Raw genomic sequence first — 19162 nt, forward strand, 5'->3', positions numbered from 1 at the left:
AGCTGTTGGAGGCCTTTGGGGAGTGAACCAGTGGATGGAAGTTCCCTATCTTCTGTCTCTCTGCCTTTCACATGAAAATAAGAAATATCTATCAAGAAGCTACACTCGGGCCCTTTCCAAGGTGCCCATTTCCTCCCTCACTGACTGGGATCTCCTGACAGTTGTAAATCCTGCCGCCTTGAAAACACTGCCTTTGGCTCAGGTTCGCTCCCGGGCTGCGGGGACTCCCCTCACCGTTTCTGCACGCCATCCATGTGTCGGGCATGGGGCTGGCCTCCACGTCTGCCCCTGGGCTCTTCGGCACAGCAGCTCCTCGCTGAGCGTCACTCCCCTGCATTTTCTCCAGTTCATCAGACACCTGAGGCCCACGGAGGTGCTGCGCTCAGCTTACAGCGGAGCAGAGCTGTAACCGTTAGAGGAAGTTGTTGTCGCCTGTTCCCATGGGGCCAGGGTGCACCAGTGTCCATCTGAGAAGGAGGCCAACCATTGTCCTTTGCTTGTTCCTCAGCTGGGCTCAGGATCCCAGGGACCTTGGTTTTCCCCTGAGGGCACGGTTGGTGCTGGGCCTGGGGCCAGCCCTCATGCCTCATTCTACACACCACACCTCCGGGCCTGCCTGGGAGGGTTGCAGACAGCTTTGGAGCCCGAGGCCACCAGGAGCATGGACAGCCTGTCCCTCCTGGCAACAGCTCACTGTCTTCAGAGAGCGGGGTCAGGAGTCACGTGGACAGCGAGTGACAGACCCCATCTTCACCTGCAGTGGGTAAAGCAGGTACGTGGGGGAGCGACGCTGGAGGCCTCCTGACAGGTGAAGTCAGAAGGCGTCCTAGCTCCAGGAGTACGGCAGAGCTGGTGGCGCGCTCTGCTGCCTGGGCCCTGCCAGCCGTCCCCGCCCCTCCCGGCAGAGCAGCACTGCAGACCGCACTCCCGAGCTGCCTTGGCCGCAGGATCAGGGCCTCTGGCAGTCCTGTAATCATCTCAGTGGCAGACTGAGCACGTCTGGCCAAGTCTGTAGCTTTCTCTTTTTATCCTGAGCTCACAGAAAATAAATGAAGCCCAGAGATTTCCAAGAAAGTGAAGAGAACAGTAAATGAGTCCATTAACCTGGCATGTGCCTGCCTTAGCCCCCCACCCCCGCTCCCGGACTTGCCACGGGCCCCCTGGGCAGACAGATGTGCCAGGACTCAAGGTCCAGGGTATGAGAGACTTGGCTGTGAGTTCATCTGGGACTGGGGGGCTGGGGCAGGGTCAGCAGATAACAGCATTCCAGCGCCACCGCTGTGTCTTCCCTCCCCCAGCTTCCCCACCTTCCTCCACTCCCAACCTGCACACAAGATCTTGTGCAATGACAAGGAAAGGGAACATTCAGTGCCAGACTTTTAATTACACTTGCTTCGGGCTGCTGTCCTCTGCCAAACGGCCACTTGGAGAGTTCTATCACGCCACAAAGCCAACAAGGCCCACTCTGGTGCCTGTGCTGGGTACCTGGTGAGGGTGGGGCTGTTCTGGGAGGGGGCTGGGCACAGGTAATTCCCACTGGCGCACCACCTTGTTCAGCCCAAGTAGGCCAAGTGCAGCCCTGGGCTGTAGGGGGCAGAGTCCAGGGAAGGCTGTAATTGGCTAGGAGTTTTTAGGGGGTGGGGCAGAATGGGGGGGGGGGTGTGAGTGATACTCTGGGGGTGTGGCCAAGCGTGAGAAGTACAATAATGTCCACAGCACTTTACAGTTTACAGAGGGGTTTCACTTTGTTGAGCTTGCTTCATCCTCAAGTCAGCCCTGTGTAGGGGACACAGGCTCAGAGAGGGGAAGGGACTTGCCCAGAGGCACACAGGCAGGAAACCAGGACTGGAGCCCTGGCCTCTCACTGCATCCAGCAATGTCCATGAGGGGAAAGGGCGGATCCCGGCTCAGGGCAGCACCGTGGTGACGCTGGTGAGCACCACGTGCTCGGACACCTTGGACACGGAGCACCGGCTCTGCAGGGACAAGGACTTGTGGCTGGCAGAGGAGCGAGGACCCAGGCCGGGCAGGCAGCAGGAGAAGGCGGCTTTAAACTGCTCCCGGAATTTGCCTTGGTTGGGAGACAAAAGACACAGCCATAAGGAGATAAATGCACTGGAAGAGGCCTCGAGCACAGGGACACCCACACAGCTCCAGTCATGCTGCCTGTGAGGCGCTGGGATGGGGGCCGAGCGGGCTTGGGAGCCCCAGGGCGACTTTGGCTCTGCCACAGCGCAGCACCAGAGGCCCCGAGCAGGTTCCCAACGGCATGAGAACAGTTGTCATCTGTTTCCTTGACTGCTCTGGCTCAGGGGCCTCGCGTCACCTCTGGCCTCACTGATGTGTAGGTGGAAGGGCTCGGAGCTCACTCATGTGCTAGGCTTTTCCCAGCTCTGCCCTCGTACGCGGCAGTCACGCTGTGCCAGGCACTGTGCTGGGTGGCTCAGCTCCTGTCCCCCAGGGCGTCCCAGTGCCGTGAGAGGTTGGAGCCCTTTATCTTCACTTCACAGATGAGCTACAGGGGTACAGAAGCTTGCCCAAGGCCACCCAGCTGGAAGCTGAATCCTGTTCTCATTCCAAACCCTTCTCTTAAAGGGGAAGGCGGGAGCACCGCACCACCTTGTTCAGCCCAGGTGGGCCAGGGACACAGGCCTTGCTGGAACCTGAACTGCCCCGACCTCAGTGTGTCAGTCTGCCAGCTTCTCCGGGGCCCAGAACACAGCAGGTGCTCAGTGAACGTGGGCCCCCCAAGGCGTGTGCATCAGAGGTCTGCCCACCCTTTGCTCCCCACAGGGCTAGCGCTCCTGTTTCCTTCTCTGAGCCGGATGCCAGCTGACCAGGCTTTGTCGCGTAACTGGAATCTCACTGGGAGTTAGACCATTGTCCCCTGATCCCTTCTTTAACCTTTCAACTGTTTCTCCAAGATGACCAGCATCTCGGCTGGGACAGTCATGTGGACTGACTGCAGAAGCCTAGGCCCAGGTCAGAGGCCTGGCGAGTTACACTGCTGAGGTGAGCCAGGGGCACCCGGCCATTGCCACCTGGGACCAGGAGCTAGAGGAAGGGGCGGGGCCTAGGCTAGAAGTCGGGGTAAGGGCATGGAGGCCTGGACTTCCAGAGGGGAGGTGGAGTAAGTGTCTGGTGGGTCCAGGGACAGTCCCTAGGGTTCTGGCCACTCTGCCAGTGTGAATCTGGCTGGGCAGGGGAAGCCCTGCTCTGGCCCTGGGCTGCGTCTGTCCGTGACCCTCTCTCTGCCCTGACCCTGCTTGCTGGTGGGCAGGCGGACCATCTGGGGGAGACAGTTGGTTCCACCTGTGCTCTGCCTCCCAGACAGGGGCTCAGCTCCTGCCCTCCACTCCCACAGTCTGCCTGCCTGCCCCCGGCTGCTGGTCACTGAGACCCGGGTTCCCAGAACAGCTGTCTTCTCTGCCATCCGTTGGGCCTTGGGTTGGGGGACAGGGAGACCATGGTCCTGGGCTCCGCTGCTCCACCTCAGCCCACTCACCGCTGAGGAAGTTGTAGATGATGGGGTTGGCGGCGCTGTTGGCGTACACCAGCCAGTGGGAGAAGGTGAAGCAGGCGTAGATAGCCTCTCGGTCGCTGGCTTGGCGGAACATCCCGAAGACCCTAGGGGCCAGGGTGGGGGACGGTCAGGAACTCGGTGGCTGCGTGCGCATGTGTGTGTGTGTGTGTTTATGTTTGTATGTCTGTGAGTGAGTGCGTGTGTGTGTGTGTGTGTGTGCGCGCTCACAGGACTTGTGCCAGCTCCTGTTGCCCACTCTGACCACCAGGTGGCACTTTGCTGGGATCACGTGGATCAGAGACATCACCTGATTTTCAGTGAGGGAAACAGGCTCGGAGAGGCAAAGTGACAGGTGCAAGACCACGCAGCCGGAAGCGGCCAAGCACCAGCTGCGGTTGAGGTGGCCTCCTGTGCCGCAGCCCTGGCCCCTGGGGGCCTCCTTGGGTGTCCCCGTGTGCCTCTGCCTCCAGCACCCTCTCTTCCTTCAAGCCTCCGCTCAAGCTCACTTCCTCAGGCCTTTTCTTTTGATTCATTCACAAAAGCCATTATTTCTAAAAACAAACAAAACCAAAAAGCCCACCAACCGCGTTGTCACGCTGTCTTCCTAGCTCATTGTTCTTCCCGGCAACCACCACTGACCGACATGACCACGGCGTGGGTTTCCCTTCCCTCCAGGAAGGCGGGAATGTTGTCCCGAGCACTCTTGTGCCCTGGGTTCCCAGCCGCGACAACTGGGCGATCGCCCGCATGAATGTTCTCCGTGGCCCTGGGAGGGCAGGACTGCTGCCCCGCTATTCCCGTTTTATGCACCAGGAGACCGAGGCCCGCCCCTAGGTGGCGCTGGAGAGAAGCCGTGCCCCAGGCAGGCTCCTTCCTCTGTTCCCCGCCCCTGCCCGCCCACCGCGGGCCTCACCTCTTGAGGACGTTGAGGACACTGATGGGCAGGTAGCAGAGGGCGAAGACCAGCAGCACCACCATCAGCATCTTGGCCGTCTTCCTCCGGGCTCGCATCTGTTTCACCTCGGCCAGGAAGGCGCGGGCCCGGGGCTGGGGCTCTGAGCTCAGGCCCTGGCCCTGGTCGTCCAGCTGGTCTGAGGGCCGCTTCCAGTTGCGCACCAGGGCCGAGGTGGTGCCGGGGATCTGTCCGACACACACACAGCAGCAGGGGCTTAGCTCCTCAGGGAGGGGCTGTGCCCCAGGGCAGGGGGAAGGTGGGGAGTCCAGCACTCGTGATCTGGGCTTGGCCATCGGCCGCTTTCCTTTGGCCCATTGCGAGTGCACTGGCCACGTGCCTCCGGGAGGGGATTGCGGGTCCTTAGTTACAGATGCGGCACCTGAGTCTCAGGTGGGGACCCTTGACCAGGCCCTGGCCACAACCTGGGCTCTGACCATCCTCCCGGCTGCTCCTCTGTCCTTAAATCTCCTTCTTCAGGGGAAGGAGTGGGGGTGGTGGTGAGTTGGGCCAACCCCTGACCATGAGGAGGCCTGATCAAGGGGTGGGCAGGGGAGCAGTGTGGAATGGCCTGGGCCTCAGAGCGTGGGTCCCCGCCTGGGTCAGTGGCCTGCTGCCTGTGCCTGGAATAGCCACAGACACCCCCGAAGCCTCTCCCACTGCTGGACGCCCTAATCGCCCCACACAGGGCTCAGGGAACTCTGGGTTCGGACCAGTGCAGGCATCCGTGAGCTGTGTGAGCTCATGGCCCTGGTTTCCCATCTGTCAGCTGTCTGCCCTGCTGGACGGGGGACGCATGAGAAGCAGGTGGCACGTGCTGGCACACTGCGAGGCTGGCCAGCCAGGAAGGGCCCTGCTGAGCTGGGTGTTCCTCCATGGCCGGGGCTGGTGTGACCACTCCGCCCCTGCCCCCTGCGTGGCCCGAGTGTGCAGGTCAGTGCAGTGACACGTGACAGCCCGCAGCGCGAGCATTCCTGCAAGGGCCTGGCCACCCTCTCACCTCCTAGGCGTGCACTTGGAACTCGCTCCCACTAGCACCATGGGGCTCAGAGCATCTCCTTCCCACAGAACCCGTCCACAACACCTGCTGCGGGCCGGTTCGTCATGGGGGAGAGGAGGCGGCCCTGAAACCAGAGGACTCTGCCTCTCAGGGGCCTCAGTGAGGGGCTGCCCCTCCTCGGCGGGCGGACAGAGCAGTGCTGTTTCATTGTTAAGAAGTGGGGGCGAAGCAAGCAAGGCTGAGCTGCTGCCATCGTGGGGCTACGAAGCTGAGCGCCGGCCCTGCACGCGTCTGCGAGTTCCTGGCTGGCTCCTTAGCAGCCGAGGGATGTGAGGGATACTGGGCCTCAGTTTGCTCACCTATTGAGTAGAGGGTAAGATACGTGGTCCAGAGGACACAAGACCGGCTGGGCGTGAGCAGCCCAGCCAGCACCAGCTCCTACCGCTAGAAGGATGTCAGCTACTGCTCCGTGCCATGGTGCGTGCTGGCGCTTTTGGCCTTGAGTCTGTGACCTGTCCCTGGGCCTCGTCTCTGCCTAGCTGAAGGCAGAGCACTGTCTGCCCCCTCCCAGCCCAGACCCAGCAGGCCTCACCTGGCGGCCCCAGAGCTTGCGGAAGATCTGGAAATAGGCCATGGCCATGAGGCCCAGTGGGGCCAGGTAGGTGACAATGAAGAAGCAGCTGTGGTAGATCTTGGGGTACAGGTCGTCTGCAGGGGGCAAGGGACACAAGGTCAGGCCAAGGCTGGGAGTCCCCGCCTGCCCTGTCAGCAACGCCGCCCTGTCCTGACATGGGCCACGGAAGGCCCAGAGGGTCCCGCACAGCCACCAGGGCAGAGAGGCCCTGGTGTTGTCCCGCTTGCCAGTGCCCATCCTGAAGAGACTCCTGGCAAACGTATATAAAAAGGGGCACCCTCTTGGACTTACCCAGCCTGGCAATGCCCCAGATTGAGAGCCCACCCTAGGGACCTGTGCCCCAGAGGTGCCCACTTCCGGGATGCTTGCCCAGGGGCCCCCACCATTACCTGCCCAGCGCTCATCACAGACAGACAGGAGGCGGGTGCGGTTGGCCAGCTCGGGCAGCACGCTGCTACACTCCATGACAGCAGCCTGAGGCACCATGACAGCCAGCGACACCGCCCAGATGCCGAGGATGGAGCCGCGGGCGCGCCGGGCAGTGCTCTTGAACAACAGCGGGTGGCAGATGGCGTACCAGCGGTCCAGGGCGATGGAGCTGAGAGTCAGCACGACCACTGACACGGACACGGCCTGCCCGGCGGGGACACAGTGTCAGCCCCTGGGGGCTGCCCAGCGACGTGGCGGGTGAGCGAGGCGGGGCGTCACAGCCCAGTGATGCCAGACCGCCAGGTGCAGTGCAAGCTCTGACTCCATCACTTACTGGCTGTGTGCATTTGGGCAAGTCACTCACCCTCTCTGAGCCTCACCTGCACAATGGGAGTATACCGTCCACCTGGCAGGATTCTTGGGAGGATAAAGGAAATCATGGATGGTAAATGTGAGTGTGGGATGCGGCATGCAGTCAGGGTGCCGCTCCTACAGAATTAGAACTTTCTGGGTACCAGGTACTACTCTCATAGTCTTCACAACTCCCCAAGGTGGAGCTAGTGCCCCCATGTTACAGACAAGAAAACTGAGGCACGGAATTCCCTCACCGGTCTGACTTGATGCTCAGACACCAGTTAACCAGTTGAGTGGAGAACCTCCAAACAATGGGACCATCCAGGAGGCATTTCTGCCTGCCTGGGCGCCATCCCTCCCAGGCCATCGGGATACACTACTGCAGAGTCCTCACGCTGAGAAGCAGAGGTGAGTCTGGGCCAGCTGTGGGGTGGGCGTTGCCTCCAGGGGTGGGCCCTGGCTTTGGGGGTGCAGGCAGGTGCACCCCCAAAGGGACACGAGAGGTCCTCCTTCTGCCCTCTCACCCCATCCGGACACTGTGCTCCCCACCACTGCAGGGAGAGGGACTGGTCAGGGTAGAAGGAGGGGACCGCTCCCCTGGGGGCTCCCCACATCTGCCCTCCTTGGGATCAGGGTGTAGGGTCGTGTCAGTGTCCCTGGGGGTTTCGGTCTTTCTCCTCCACCATGAGCCAGGTCCCTGGGGGTGACTGTAGGAGCCTGTGAGTGTGACTGAGCGGGGGGGGATCACTGCAAGAATGTGTGGGCCTGAGTCCATCTGGTGGCCTGCTGTCCCTGGCAGTAGGGGACCACACTGCCAGGGACCTGAGCCACTGTGGCCTGTCTCAAGGCCGAATTATTTGACAGGCAGAGTTAGACAGGGGGAGAGAGACAGAGAGAAAGGTCTTCCTTCCGTTGGTTCACCCCCCAAATGGCCGCTACAGCCAATCTGAAGCCAGGAGCCAGGTGCTTCCTCCTGGTCTCCCATGCGGGTGCAGGGGCCCAAGCACTTGGGCCATCCTCCACTGCCTTCCCGGGCCACAGCAGAGCTGGACTGGAAGAGGAGCAGCCGGGACTAGAACCCGGCACCCATATGGAATGTTGGTGCTGCAGGCGGGGGATTAACCAAGTGAGCCACGGCGCTGGCCCCGTAACGGGGTCTTGAGGGGTGCCCCGGTTGAGCTCACCTGTAGATAGGGGATGACCTTGCAGAGGGCATGGCCAAAGAGCCAGGATTCCGTGATGTCTACCAGCAGACTGGCCGGCAGGCAGATGGCTGTCACCAGCACATCGGCCAGGGACAGGTTGACGATGAAGTAGTTGGTGACCGTCCTCATGTGGTGGTTCCGCCACACGGCCAGGCAGACTGCAGGGTGTGGCTAGGGTGAGGGGCAGTGGGTAGAGCCCCACCCATGAGCCCTCCCCCGAGGTCCCCCCAGCCCGCAGGAGGCAGGGAGTGGCAGGTGAGGCCCAGGACCCCCTAGAGTCCCCAGGGGAAGCCTGAAGCACCGCTGGGCGAGGCCTAGACTTACCCAGTGTGTTGCCCACCAGCGCCACGAGGAACACGGCCACATAGGCTGCGATGAGGACCCACTCGTACTGCTTAGGGTACAGATAATCACGCCACAGGTAGCGGAGAAACTCGTCTTCATAGTCTGGAGGCCTGGGGGACGCCTGCCTGCTGCCAGCAGGGACCCCCGTCTGGGCCCCTGGGGTGGCCGAGGGCTCCATGAACTCAGGGGTTGCTGCTACCGACAGACATCCCGGGCTCTGTGGAGGGAGGGGCCCAGGCCAGTCCTCAGCCCACTTCCTGCACGGGCCCGAGGTTTGCACCCAGTCTTTAGGCTTCCGGCCCCAAGCCTCCTGAAGGGAGGGGGCAGGGTGGGGGCACTAGGGAAGGCACCAGGCCCTTTGCCTGTAAGCTCTGTCTAGATTCTCACAGCTGTGAAATCAGTGGACGAAGACAGACCCGGGGTGCAGCCCAACTCCATGCAAGCTGCCCTGTGTCACTCACCTGGCCTCTTTGCGCCTCAGTTTCCCTATCTGTTCCATGAAGTACCTACCTCACGGCGCTGCAGTGAGGAGTAATGAGCCCCAGGGCAAGCCAGGGCTTCACCCCCGGCCCCGGGCCTTGGGGAGACGGGCTTCACGGCCAGCAGCCACCGTTAGGCAAGAGCCCTGCTTTACAGGGAGAGATGCAAGCTCAGAGAGGTCGCGCCTCCTGCTCAAGGTCACTGTTACTGAGCCAGGTCTGTCTGAAGCTGCTGAACACCCCAGGCTGGGAGGGGAAGCCATCCCGACTTTGAGTGTTCTTGGATCAGTTCACACCCCTTCATTTTTGGTTGGGAAAAGGGTCATGGGGGGATGTTACACACACACACACACACACACACACACTCCAGAAGGGGTGCGGGGAGTGCCCAGGCCCCATGCTTGGCACCCATTGAGTTCCCGCGGCCGCGCTGTCCCCCCGCGGCCGCCAGGGGTCGCTGATCCGGCGCACAGGCCACTTCCCATTCATAAATCCGGCCTCGCTCCCGGCGCCTCCCTCCTGCAGACCCCTCCCTCTCGAGCTGGGCCCGGACGACCCCTGACGCGGGTAGCAGGCATGACGCTCCCTGGAGACCCCTGGCGGAGGGGGAAGGGACGCCTTTCCACTCCGCCGAGTGCCAGCGGACCCACTCCCTTCGCGGGACCTGCTCTTGCCCTGGGACCTCCCAGCACCTCGCGGGCTGCGGGGGCTGCGGCGCGGGGAGCGAGGGGTTCGGCAGGAGCCCTCCGAGAGGTGGGCAGGGCCGGCGAGGGGCTCAGGCTCCAGCACCCAGGTTACCCGCCGAGACTCCTGGCTCCCCCAACCCTCACCGCGGGTCCCTTGGATCCCCCCCATCCCGGGCCCGGGTGGTCCCTTATGCCCCGCACCTGTTGGTTTCGGGACGCAGGCGTTCGCGGCCGCTGGTCCCAGGCCCTTGCGCCGGAGATGTTGCCTTCCCGCGGAAGAGTCTGGGCCCCTGGGCCCCCTCCCAAGGCTGCGCTGCCTCGGCTCTCTGGGCTGGGCGTGAGCCTCGGCTCCAGCTCTGGCTGTGGCTCGGAGCGGGCTCCGCCGGGCTGAGCGCCGCGGGGAGGGGAGCCCCCAGCCGGCCTCGGCTCCTTGTCTCCCGGCCCCGAGACCCGGAGGGCGGAGGGACGCGCTCATCCCTCCTCGCCGCCCCCTGCTCGCTCGCTTGCTTCCCACCTCCATTCACACCGTCCGCATTCATTCAACAGTTAAGCCCCCCATTCAGGGCGCGCCTAGTGGGTGCCTGCGCGCCCCGGGCGGCTTCGGAGAGCACAGTGCAGAGGTGGATCCCGGCCCCACCTCTCCCCGCTGCCTCACCTGGCTGACGAGGACGGAGGCACAGGTGGGTCACGAGGGTGAGAGGGTACCCGCTCCGCCTCTGCCGGACCAGGTAGCTGTGGCCAGCCACGCACGCCACACAGCCCTGCGCGCTAATTCCACCTGCCCCCACATCCTGCTCGTGCATCCCTACTTTTCCTCTCCTGAGACAGGGACGGGAGCTGGACAGAAGAGGGGGGGCCGGAAAGGCTCATTAATTCAGCAAATATTTACTAAGCCGAGTCCCAGGCAGCGAGGTTCCGATAGTGTCAAGGATCTTACCCAGTCTTCACACCATCCTGGTGAGGCAGTTGTGATTGTCTGCATTTCATAGCCAAGAACCCTGGCTGTGCAGAGGCCGAGCTGGAGCTCAAACCGTGCTCTTCTGAGATCTCCAGCCCCTACCCCCCACCCCCGCCACACAGAGGCTCCCTGCCCTTCAGAGGGTCACTGGGGGTGAGGGGAGGCAGGTGCACAGCCAGGCCGTTAGCCTATGGTATGAGTGGAACCGGGACTGCGGGGCCCAGAGGGGCAGAACAACCCAGCCAGGGCCCCGGAACAGGCTCCTGGAACCTGAGCACCTCTGGGGAGACCTAAGAAGGAAGTCCGGCAAGAGGAGTTAGGTATCGCAGGAGCTGTGTTCAAGGTGGAGGAAACAGCAGGTGCAAAGGGGTCTAGGCTGGGCCCTCGGAGGACCACAGGTAGCTAAAGGGTGACCTCCTGGGCATCCACCAGTCACCCTGGCCATCCCTGCCTCAGGACGGTTCTCGCCAATGTGCTGGACCCCTTCTCCCTTCCCCCTTCCTTCCTGGAAGGCGATCCCCAGGGTATGGCCACCATCCTCCCTGCGGAAGCCCCCTGAGGGGCGCTGGAGATGACTGTGAGGCACAGAATGCATGGGAGGGGAGCAGGGGGCCCAGGGACGGGGCCTGTGACCTTCCCTTCTGCAGAGCAGGAGGTTGGAGCTAAACCTGACTCAGACCGTGGTGGGCGATGGGTCCCAGACCCCTGTGACTGCAAAACTCTGTCCTGCCTGCCCTCAGTGGTGGTGGAGGCAGGGGATGGAGGAGGGGACTTGAGAGAAGAGGGCTGGCTCGTGCGTGTGTGTGTGTGTGTGCGCGCGCGCGTGCGTGTACCCAAGTGAGGGTTGTGTGTCGTTGTGAGACTCTGTGTGTGTGTGTGTGTGTGTGCATTTACATCTCTCTCTCTCTCTCTGCCCGTGGACAGGAGACAGGCTCTGGGTTGGAGACTGGGAGTCACCCGGATGGGATGTGTTTGTCTGGGTTTGGTGTTTGTGTCTTTAAGGAACGCGTGTGGGAGTTGTGTTGGTCTGTCTGTCTGCGTGGGTCTGAGTGTGCAGCGGTGGTTTTGCGCAGCGCTGGCCTGCGTTTTCCTGTGCGTGTGGCATGTGCGTGTGGCATGCCTTTGTGTCCAGGGCTCTGTGAGTGTGTGAGGCGGGAACTGGTGTGTCTGCTTCCATGCGATGACTCATCTTATCCCCCCTCATCACCGCCCCCACCAGGACTGCCACCGCTTGCTGTGTAGGGGCTGGGGAAGGGGCTGAGCACGAGGGGGATGGCAGCAGATCGCGCAGGGACACTCAGATGATAGCTGCAGCAAACAAGGTGCAGCCAGTGACGCGGAAGGTGCAGATCCACGTGTGAGTGTGTGTGTGAGTGAGTGTGTGGGGGGGGGGCGCCCACTGAGCGCAGCACAGCCCGGGCTTAGAATGCAGCACAGAACTCCAAACCCTGCAAATCAGGGCCTCCCTGGGGTGGAGTGAGCAAAGGACCCCAGGTGTCCCCAGATCACTATAGATGGGCATTATTACACACATGTCTGTGTGGGGAGGGAATCCGGGCTGATGATCCCCCCGGATCCCGTTTCACAGAGCTGCACCCCCTCCCCTTTAGCTCCTAGAATCCCTAAGAGGGCTACTCCCCAGAACCATGGGTCCTGAGCGGCTCCTCTGCTTCAGGCCCTGGCCGGCGGGAAGCCCCTGGACCCCAGGCCCTCTGGGCCTGAGTCTGAACAACTCATCAGGTATTGGGCGTGGGTGGGCTGGAGCGACACCCCTGGCTGGGTGCTCAGAGGACTTCCTAGGGGCCCAACAAGGAGCTGCGGCTGTTTTGATCTCTGGGAACTCCTGGCCAAGTGCCTGTGCCCAGGGGTCAGCCCCAGGGAGCTCAGGTCCTCCACCTCCAGGCTGGGCCCTCAGCCTGGCGCCTTCTCTGTCCAGGCAGGGCCTGCCTGAAGCCTGGCTCTGCCTGAGCTGTCTGTCAGCCGGGGCCCATGCGACCTTTTTCCTGGAACCAGCCGGCCCCAGCCATGTTGATCTAATCCCAAGCCTCTGAGCCACAGGTCCCTGTCACATCCATCTTCGCGTGTCGGCCATGGGGCACTGGCCCCAGTGCTACCTCCCTGCCCCCCCTCCCGATTCCATTGTGACTTACAGTAACCCCTGTCTGGCTTGGATCCAGTAATTGACAGGTAATTGGGTTTTCTATTGCTAATGCTGCTTCAGGGCTGGGACTGCAGATTGGAAAACTCTAGACAGGGCAGGGGAGAATGGAGATGAGAAAGAGACACCGAAGGGAGGGGTGCGGCCCAGGGACACCCGTGGGCCTGGAGAAGGGGCTCTGAGGGCTGAGCCCAGGGAGGTCACTGGGGCGGCTGTAGTTTTGGGGTCCTTGGGCCCTACAGCACCGGCCTCTGGGAACTCCTGGCAAAGGGTTCATGCCCAGGGAGGGACCCCAGAACCCTGGTCCTCCACCTCCAGGCCTTTGTGCTTCTTCTGCTCAGGGGTGGCCCCTTATTCAGGTGCAGGTCTCTTGAAGGGACCAGCATCCGCTGGGAGAGCAGGGGCCCAAGGCTCAGAGTCAGGCGTCCGTGGTGACAACGAGGGCTAGAGCACACCTTCCGGCCAGGGCCAGAGCTGTGGGGGGTGGGGAGGGATGGGAGACTGCAGCCTTCCAGCTGTTCCCTCACCAGCACTCGGCGAGCACTGGAGGCCGGCAGGCTGCGGAGAGGAGACCCCGCTGGGCGGCTGGAGACCCTCTGGGTGCTCTCAAAATTGTTAGGAGTCCGTACATCCAGGGGAGGCAGTGGGACGGCGTTGGGACTGACAGTGACAGTGTCCCTGAACCTAAAGAGAAACGGAAGCAACACTGCAACAGTGTGGAGGTCAGGAGCACAAGCTGTGGGGCCCCAGGGCCCTGGGTGGGACTGCCCGCTCTACCTCTTACTACTGGTGCTCTGACCGGGGGCCCTTCCTCCACCCCTTTCACAGGCTGACATGGTCCCCAGAGAGGTCCACAGCGTACGCCTGGAACCCTGAATATGTTACGGGGATCGACCCATTTTTCTTTACTCTCACAAAATACTGAGCCAGGTGAACTCTCTAAAGAGGGGGGGTTGTTGGGCTGACAGTTCTGGGGGTTCGAGGGCCCGTAGCTGGTGGCGGTCTTCTCACTGGCAGAGCCCCAGTCGAGGGACGGGATGGCACACGTGTGTCCCGATAAAGCTGCCCGAATTCAGTTACAGGAGCCCCACCCTGACAACCTTGCCTGGTTCTAGGTCCCTCCCAAAGACTCCAGCACCACGGCTGGGTCAGGTCTCTGGGTTCCTCATATGGAGATGAAATTTCACCACAAAAGCCCTTATCAGGCAAAAACCAGGAGCCAGGAGCTTCATCCAGGTCTCCCACATGGATGCAGGGGTTCAAACACTTGGGCCATCTTCCGCTGCTATTCCTAGGCCATGAGCAGGGAATTGGATTGGAAGAGGAGCAGCTGGGGGCCGTCGCCGTGGCTCACTTGGTTAATCCTCTGCCTGCGGCGCCAACATCCCGAATGGGTGCCAGGTTCTGGTCCCGGTTGCCCCTCTTCCAGTCCAGCTCTCTGCTGTGGCCCGGGAAAGCAGTGGAGGATGGCCCAAGTGTTTGGGCCCTGCACCTGCATGGGAGACCAGGAGGAAGCACCTGGCTCCTGGCTTCGGATCACTGCAGTTCCAGCCGTAGCGGCCATTTGGGGGGTGAACCAATGGAAGGAAGACCTTTCTCTCTGTCTCTCTCTCTCACTGTCTATCTGTCAAATTAAAAAAAAAAAAAAAAAAAAGAGGAGCAGCTGGGACATAAACTGGTGCTCATAAGGGCAGTGGCTTTACCAGTTACCTGTAAGAATCATTTAGACAAAAAAACCAAATGGGCTGACACTGTGACGTAGTGGGTAAAGCCACAGCCTGCAGTGCCAGCATCTCATATGGGCGCTGGTTCAAGTCCTGGCTGCTCTACTTCTGATCCAGCTCTCTGCTAGGGCCTGGGAAAGCAGTAGAGGATGGTTCAAGTCCTTGGGCCCCTGCATTCACATGGGAGATGCAGAAGCTCTTGGCTCCTGGCTTCAGATCAGCACAGCTCCAGCTGTTGTGGCCATCTAGGGAGTAAACCTGTGGATGGAAGACCTCTCTCTCTCTCTGCCGCTCCTTCTCTCTCTGTGTAACTCTGACTTTCAAATAAATAAATAAATCTTTAAAAAAACTACCCATTTTTTAAAAAAAACAGTTATTTATTTGAAAGTCAGTACAGGGGACAGGGGATGGGGGGAGAGCAATGGATCTCTCATCTACTGCTTCACTTCCCAAATAGCTACAACAGCCAGGGCTGGCCAGGCTGAAGCCAGGAGCCTGGAGCTCCGTCGGGGTCTCCCACATCGGGGTCAGGGGCCCTCATCTGCTGCCTTCCCAGGGTGTGCATTGGCAAGGAGCTGCACTGAAGCAGAGTGGCTGGGACTCAAGCCGGGACTCTGACACAGACTGTGGACGCGTCAAGCAGTGGCCCATAATGCTTCTTCGGGACTTCCATCTCCAGCACCGGAGGAGAACACTCCTGTGTTGTTTTAAACCCTATGTTTGAGATGACAAGAAACCAATACGAGCCCTCTGCACCTCATTTCCCCTGAGCCTTTGCCATGCAGAGTTGAGTGAGGATTCGCTGAGACTGGTGTCGGGGCACTGGCCAGGCGGGACAGACACGCGCATGCACACCACATCTTAGCAAGAATTTCATGTTTTACAAAATCGAAGCGGTCCTCCTGGCAGAGCTGGGACTTTGTCAGACCACCAGACACTGGACGCTGGGGATTGTTTGCATTTGGGGTCCTGCACTGGGGCTGCGGGCTGCTGGAGGCGTAGCTCCTATGATGCGTGTGAGGCTAGCAATAGGCGATGGACAGAGGGTGTGTGTGCTTGTGTGGGTATTTCCTTACAGCAGTACACTGGGGAAAGGAGCCTGTCCTTCTGGAATCTTCTGGAAGGAGTGTGTGTGTGTGTGTATGTATGTGTATGTGCATGTATGTGTGTGTATGCGTGTGTGCATGTGTGTGTGTGCATGTGTGTGTGTGTGTGTGTGTGTGTGGCAGGAGAGGTGGGGAGCTGGGGGGTTTCCGGCTATGTCCTGAATCACCAGACATTTGAGGAAAATCTTGAACAAGACAGGGAAAGGCCAGGATAAATAGAAAGCATTTTCAGATGCAACTCGGGCTTGGTTCTGAGGGATGGAGCTCACAGAGGGCTGTGAACAGGAGCTGGAGGGTGGTCTTCCCCTCGGAGGGGGCAGGTTGGGCCCCCTGAAAGGTGTAAGTGCTTGTGGTGCGTTCAGGAAGAAGAGCAGTGGGAAAGCAGAAGCCGGGGGAGGGGCTGGCCTTGAGGGTCGGCTGGAGGCTTGGATTCAAGTCACCCCAAAGGCAGCGGAGTCCCCAGAGGGTTTTAGCAAGGGTCTGACACACATTGCCCTACAATTGGTGCACATTTGAAATGAATAAATAATATATTTTCATTGTGAAATATTCAAGCCATGCAGAAGAAAAGAAAACAAAGTCCCTGCTTTTTAGTTACGTAGTGCAGGGGCCGACACTGTGGTGCAGTGGGTTGGGTCTCTGCCTATGACGCCGGCATCCCATGCGGGCGCCCATTCAGGTCCTGGCTGCTCTGCCTCCTATGCAGCTCCCTGCTGATGTGTCTGGGGAAGCAGTGGAGGCTCCTGCGCCCAGTGTGGGAACCCAGATGGAGTTCAGGGTTCCTGGCTTCAGCCTGGCCCAGCCTCAGCTGTTGCAACCGTTTGGGGAGTGAACCATTGGATGGAAGATTTGTCTCTTTCTCTCTTGCTGTGACTCTGCCTTTCAAATAAATTAATTTTTTTAATTATGTAGAGTAGCTATTGACTTCTGCAGTGGAATATAGCTGCTATCACAAAGAAACTACTCCCCCGGCCTGCCCGAGGCAGTAGTTTAGAATCATGGAAGTTTCTCTCTGCAGGCCACCCGGGCTGCTACTTCGGCTCCACAGTCATCAGGAATCCAGAATTCTGCCAAGACAAAAGACTACCATCATGTACATGGATGCAAGCACCACGCTATCTGAATTTGAAGTCTGGGGGCCGACGCTATAGTGTAGCAGGTTAAGCTACTGCCTGTGATTCCAGTATCCCATTTAGGCACAGGTTTGAGTCCTGGCTGCTCCACTCTCGTCCAGCTCGCAGCTAATGCCCTGGGAAAGCAGTGGAAGATGGCTCAAGTGCTTGGCCCCCTGCACCCATGTGGGAGACCCAGAAGAAGCTCCTGGCTCCTGGTCTTGGACTGGCCCAGTTCCAACTGTTGCGGCCATTTGGGGCCATTTGGGTAGTGAATCAGTGGATGGAAGATCTCTCTCTCTCTCTCTCTCTCTTTCTCTGTCTCAAGAAAATAATAATAAAAAGTTGAAACACACATAAATCATGAATCTTCCGCTTACCAACTGTGTGATCCTGGCCGTGCTACTTAACTTCTTTGTGCCTGGGTTTCCTCATCTCTAAAATGGGCATAATATAGTACCAAGTACCAACCTGGAGTCAGGATTAACGTGACCCCGAAGACGTCTCTGTCCTAGCCCCTGGGATCTGCGAATGTGCATTATACGGCCAAAAGAACTGCGCAGAAGCCGTGAACTCAGGGATCTTGAGATGAGGCTGGGAGCCTGGGTTGCCCAGGTGCACCCAGCGTAACCCCAAGTGTCCTTGTGGGGGGGGCAGGACGTGGGAGCAGCAACTGAGATGTGATCGTGGAAGTGTGCGATTGCAGAGACAGGGGAAGGGACCACGAGCCAAGGGATGCACGTGGCCCCCAGAAACCAGAGAGAGGCGAGGATGTTGACTTCCCCTGCGTCTCCACGAGGATTCAACCCTGGTTGATACACTGATTTTCGATATCTCACCTCCAGAGCTATAAGAGGGTAAATGAGTGGGCTTTATCTTTAAGCAACTAAGCTTATAGTAATTTACTATGGTAGCAACAGGAAAGGAATATACATCCTCGTGAGCCAAGTAGGTTAATATATGCACATGTAGTTAGCATATGCATGAATGTTAGCTATTATTATTCATGGTCTGGGGCAGTGAAGGTTGCTCACCTCCATATTCCCACCAGTGGAAAGGCAGACAGTTCCACCTACATCCGGTTGGCCTGGATTTGGACAACTGAGCACCTGTAGCTGAAAGGGAGGGTGGGGAACATAATTTCCCCCGGATAGCCATCTCAGCTGGTGCCCAATTCAAATATAAAGGTTCTAGGACTGAAGGAGGCAGAAGCAGTGGTGATTGACGAATTGACAGCGTCTGGTACAATTCCTGTCATGAAAGGTGAGACGTTAGGGGCCGGCGCTGTGGTGCAGTGAGGTAAGCTGCCGCCTGCAGTGCCAGCATCCCATATGGGTGCCAGTTCAAGTCCTGGCTGCTCCACTTCTGATCCAGCTCCCTGCTAATGTGCTTGGGGATGCAGAAGATGGTTTAAGTGATTGGGGCCCTGCCACCCATGTGGGAGACCCGGATGGAGTTCCAGGCTCCTGGGTTTGGCCTGACTAAGCCCTGGCAGTTGCAGCCATTTGGAGAGTGAACCAGAGGATGGAAGATTCTCTCTCTCTCTCTCTCTCTCTCTCTGCTTTGCCTTCTCTTTCTGTAATTCAGCATTTCAAACAAATGAATGAATGAATAAGTCTCTTTAAAAAGAGAGAGAGAGAGAGAGATGAGAAGTTTAGAAAAGTAGCCTCCCTCCAGAGCTGGGTCGGATAAATGTTGTCCCAGCTCTTCTTTTTGTGCCATTGATTTTGTGCAAGATTCGTGACTCCCGTGGTGGAGGGGGAGACACCCTTTGTCACTCTTCCCCTCCTTCCTCTCTCTACACCTTTATACTTGAATCTAGTTCTGGCTCATACTTAGAATGTTCTAGCTTTCTGTTTTGTCTATCTCTCAATTTCAAATATTGAAAAATAAATAATATGTTTTTTAAAATAGTTTTCAATTACATAAACATTATTCTCAGCAGAACCAAGCAGCTTCCTGGGACCCTCAGAGAAGGAATTGTCATCTTATGGTTTGAATGCTCCTTGAAGGGAAATCTTCCAGGTTTCAAGTTCAAGTGTGTTCTCCTACACTCCTTCAGATACTCAGACGTTTTAGATTTTAATTTGCATCATATTTGACCTATGACTTTCTTATACAACGTTTTATTCTCCTGGAATTTCTAATCACTTTTCTGGAGAGGAGAAACATATGCCTGTTAAATCAGGTCGTTAAAAACATTCCAGCTTCTTAATTACATTATTTGCTGAATGCAGCCCATTCTCCTCTTGGAGAGGCTCTTCTCCCTACCCGCTGACTTCCTGTTCTAATTTTGACGGACAGCTTTATGGGCCACTGGTATTTCTGGTCATCAACTCTTGGGCTAATCCCCCCGCGTGGATCTGTTGTCTCCCTCTTGCTGGGGTTACGTCTCTGTAGTGCTGCAATGTATCTTCCAGTAACGTTGGTGGAAGGGGTGCATGGGAGGACAGCTTGCTGAAGCTTTGCATGTCTGAAAACATCGTGAATTTCTCCT

The 19162-nt window shown here is 58.9% G+C and overlaps 1 protein-coding gene and 1 long non-coding RNA gene across 3 annotated transcripts; one reads left to right on the forward strand and one right to left on the reverse strand.

Moving 5' to 3' along the window:
- Positions 1 to 1774: 1774 nt before the first annotated feature.
- Positions 1775 to 10384, reverse strand: HCRTR1 (hypocretin receptor 1). 2 transcript variants are annotated; one of them, XM_089301116.1, is made up of 8 exons: positions 10263 to 10384; positions 8422 to 8659; positions 8077 to 8255; positions 6499 to 6742; positions 6068 to 6183; positions 4437 to 4663; positions 3506 to 3627; positions 1775 to 2071 (listed from the first exon to the last, which is right to left on the reverse strand). In XM_089301116.1, exons 2-8 carry the CDS (start codon positions 8618 to 8620, stop codon positions 1908 to 1910), a joined length of 1251 nt encoding a protein of 416 aa, XP_089157242.1. In that variant the 5' UTR covers positions 8621 to 8659; positions 10263 to 10384; the 3' UTR covers positions 1775 to 1907. The 2 variants fall into 2 exon arrangements, with proteins under 2 accessions (XP_089157242.1, XP_017205757.1); XM_017350268.4 differs by lacking the exon at positions 10263 to 10384 and adding an exon at positions 9809 to 10051.
- On the forward strand, positions 10168 to 17026 carry LOC149125765 (uncharacterized). The gene is made up of 2 exons (XR_016211166.1): positions 10168 to 10287; positions 16572 to 17026. It is a non-coding gene; the product is annotated as an uncharacterized LOC149125765 (long non-coding RNA).
- The last annotated feature ends 2136 nt before the right edge of the window (positions 17027 to 19162 follow it).

This window comes from Oryctolagus cuniculus, chromosome 7 (genome assembly GCF_051225735.1).
Source record: "Oryctolagus cuniculus isolate XC-2025 breed Fujian yellow rabbit chromosome 7, ASM5122573v1, whole genome shotgun sequence".
Lineage (NCBI taxonomy): Eukaryota > Metazoa > Chordata > Mammalia > Lagomorpha > Leporidae > Oryctolagus > Oryctolagus cuniculus.

What these genes read in the sequence shown, in the direction of transcription:
- HCRTR1 (XM_089301116.1), bottom strand. Translation starts at nt 8,620, where the DNA reads ATGGAGCCCTCGGCCACCCCAGGGGCCCAGACGGGGGTCCCTGCTGGC. An exon ending in GCTGGTGGGCAACACACTGG is followed by an intron (nt 8,256 to 8,421) that starts GTAAGTCTAGGC and finishes CACACCCTGCAG; the next exon opens with TCTGCCTGGCCGTGTGGCGG. An exon ending in GCAAGCTCTGGGGCCGCCAG is followed by an intron (nt 4,664 to 6,067) that starts GTGAGGCCTGCT and finishes TGTGTCGGACAG; the next exon opens with ATCCCCGGCACCACCTCGGC.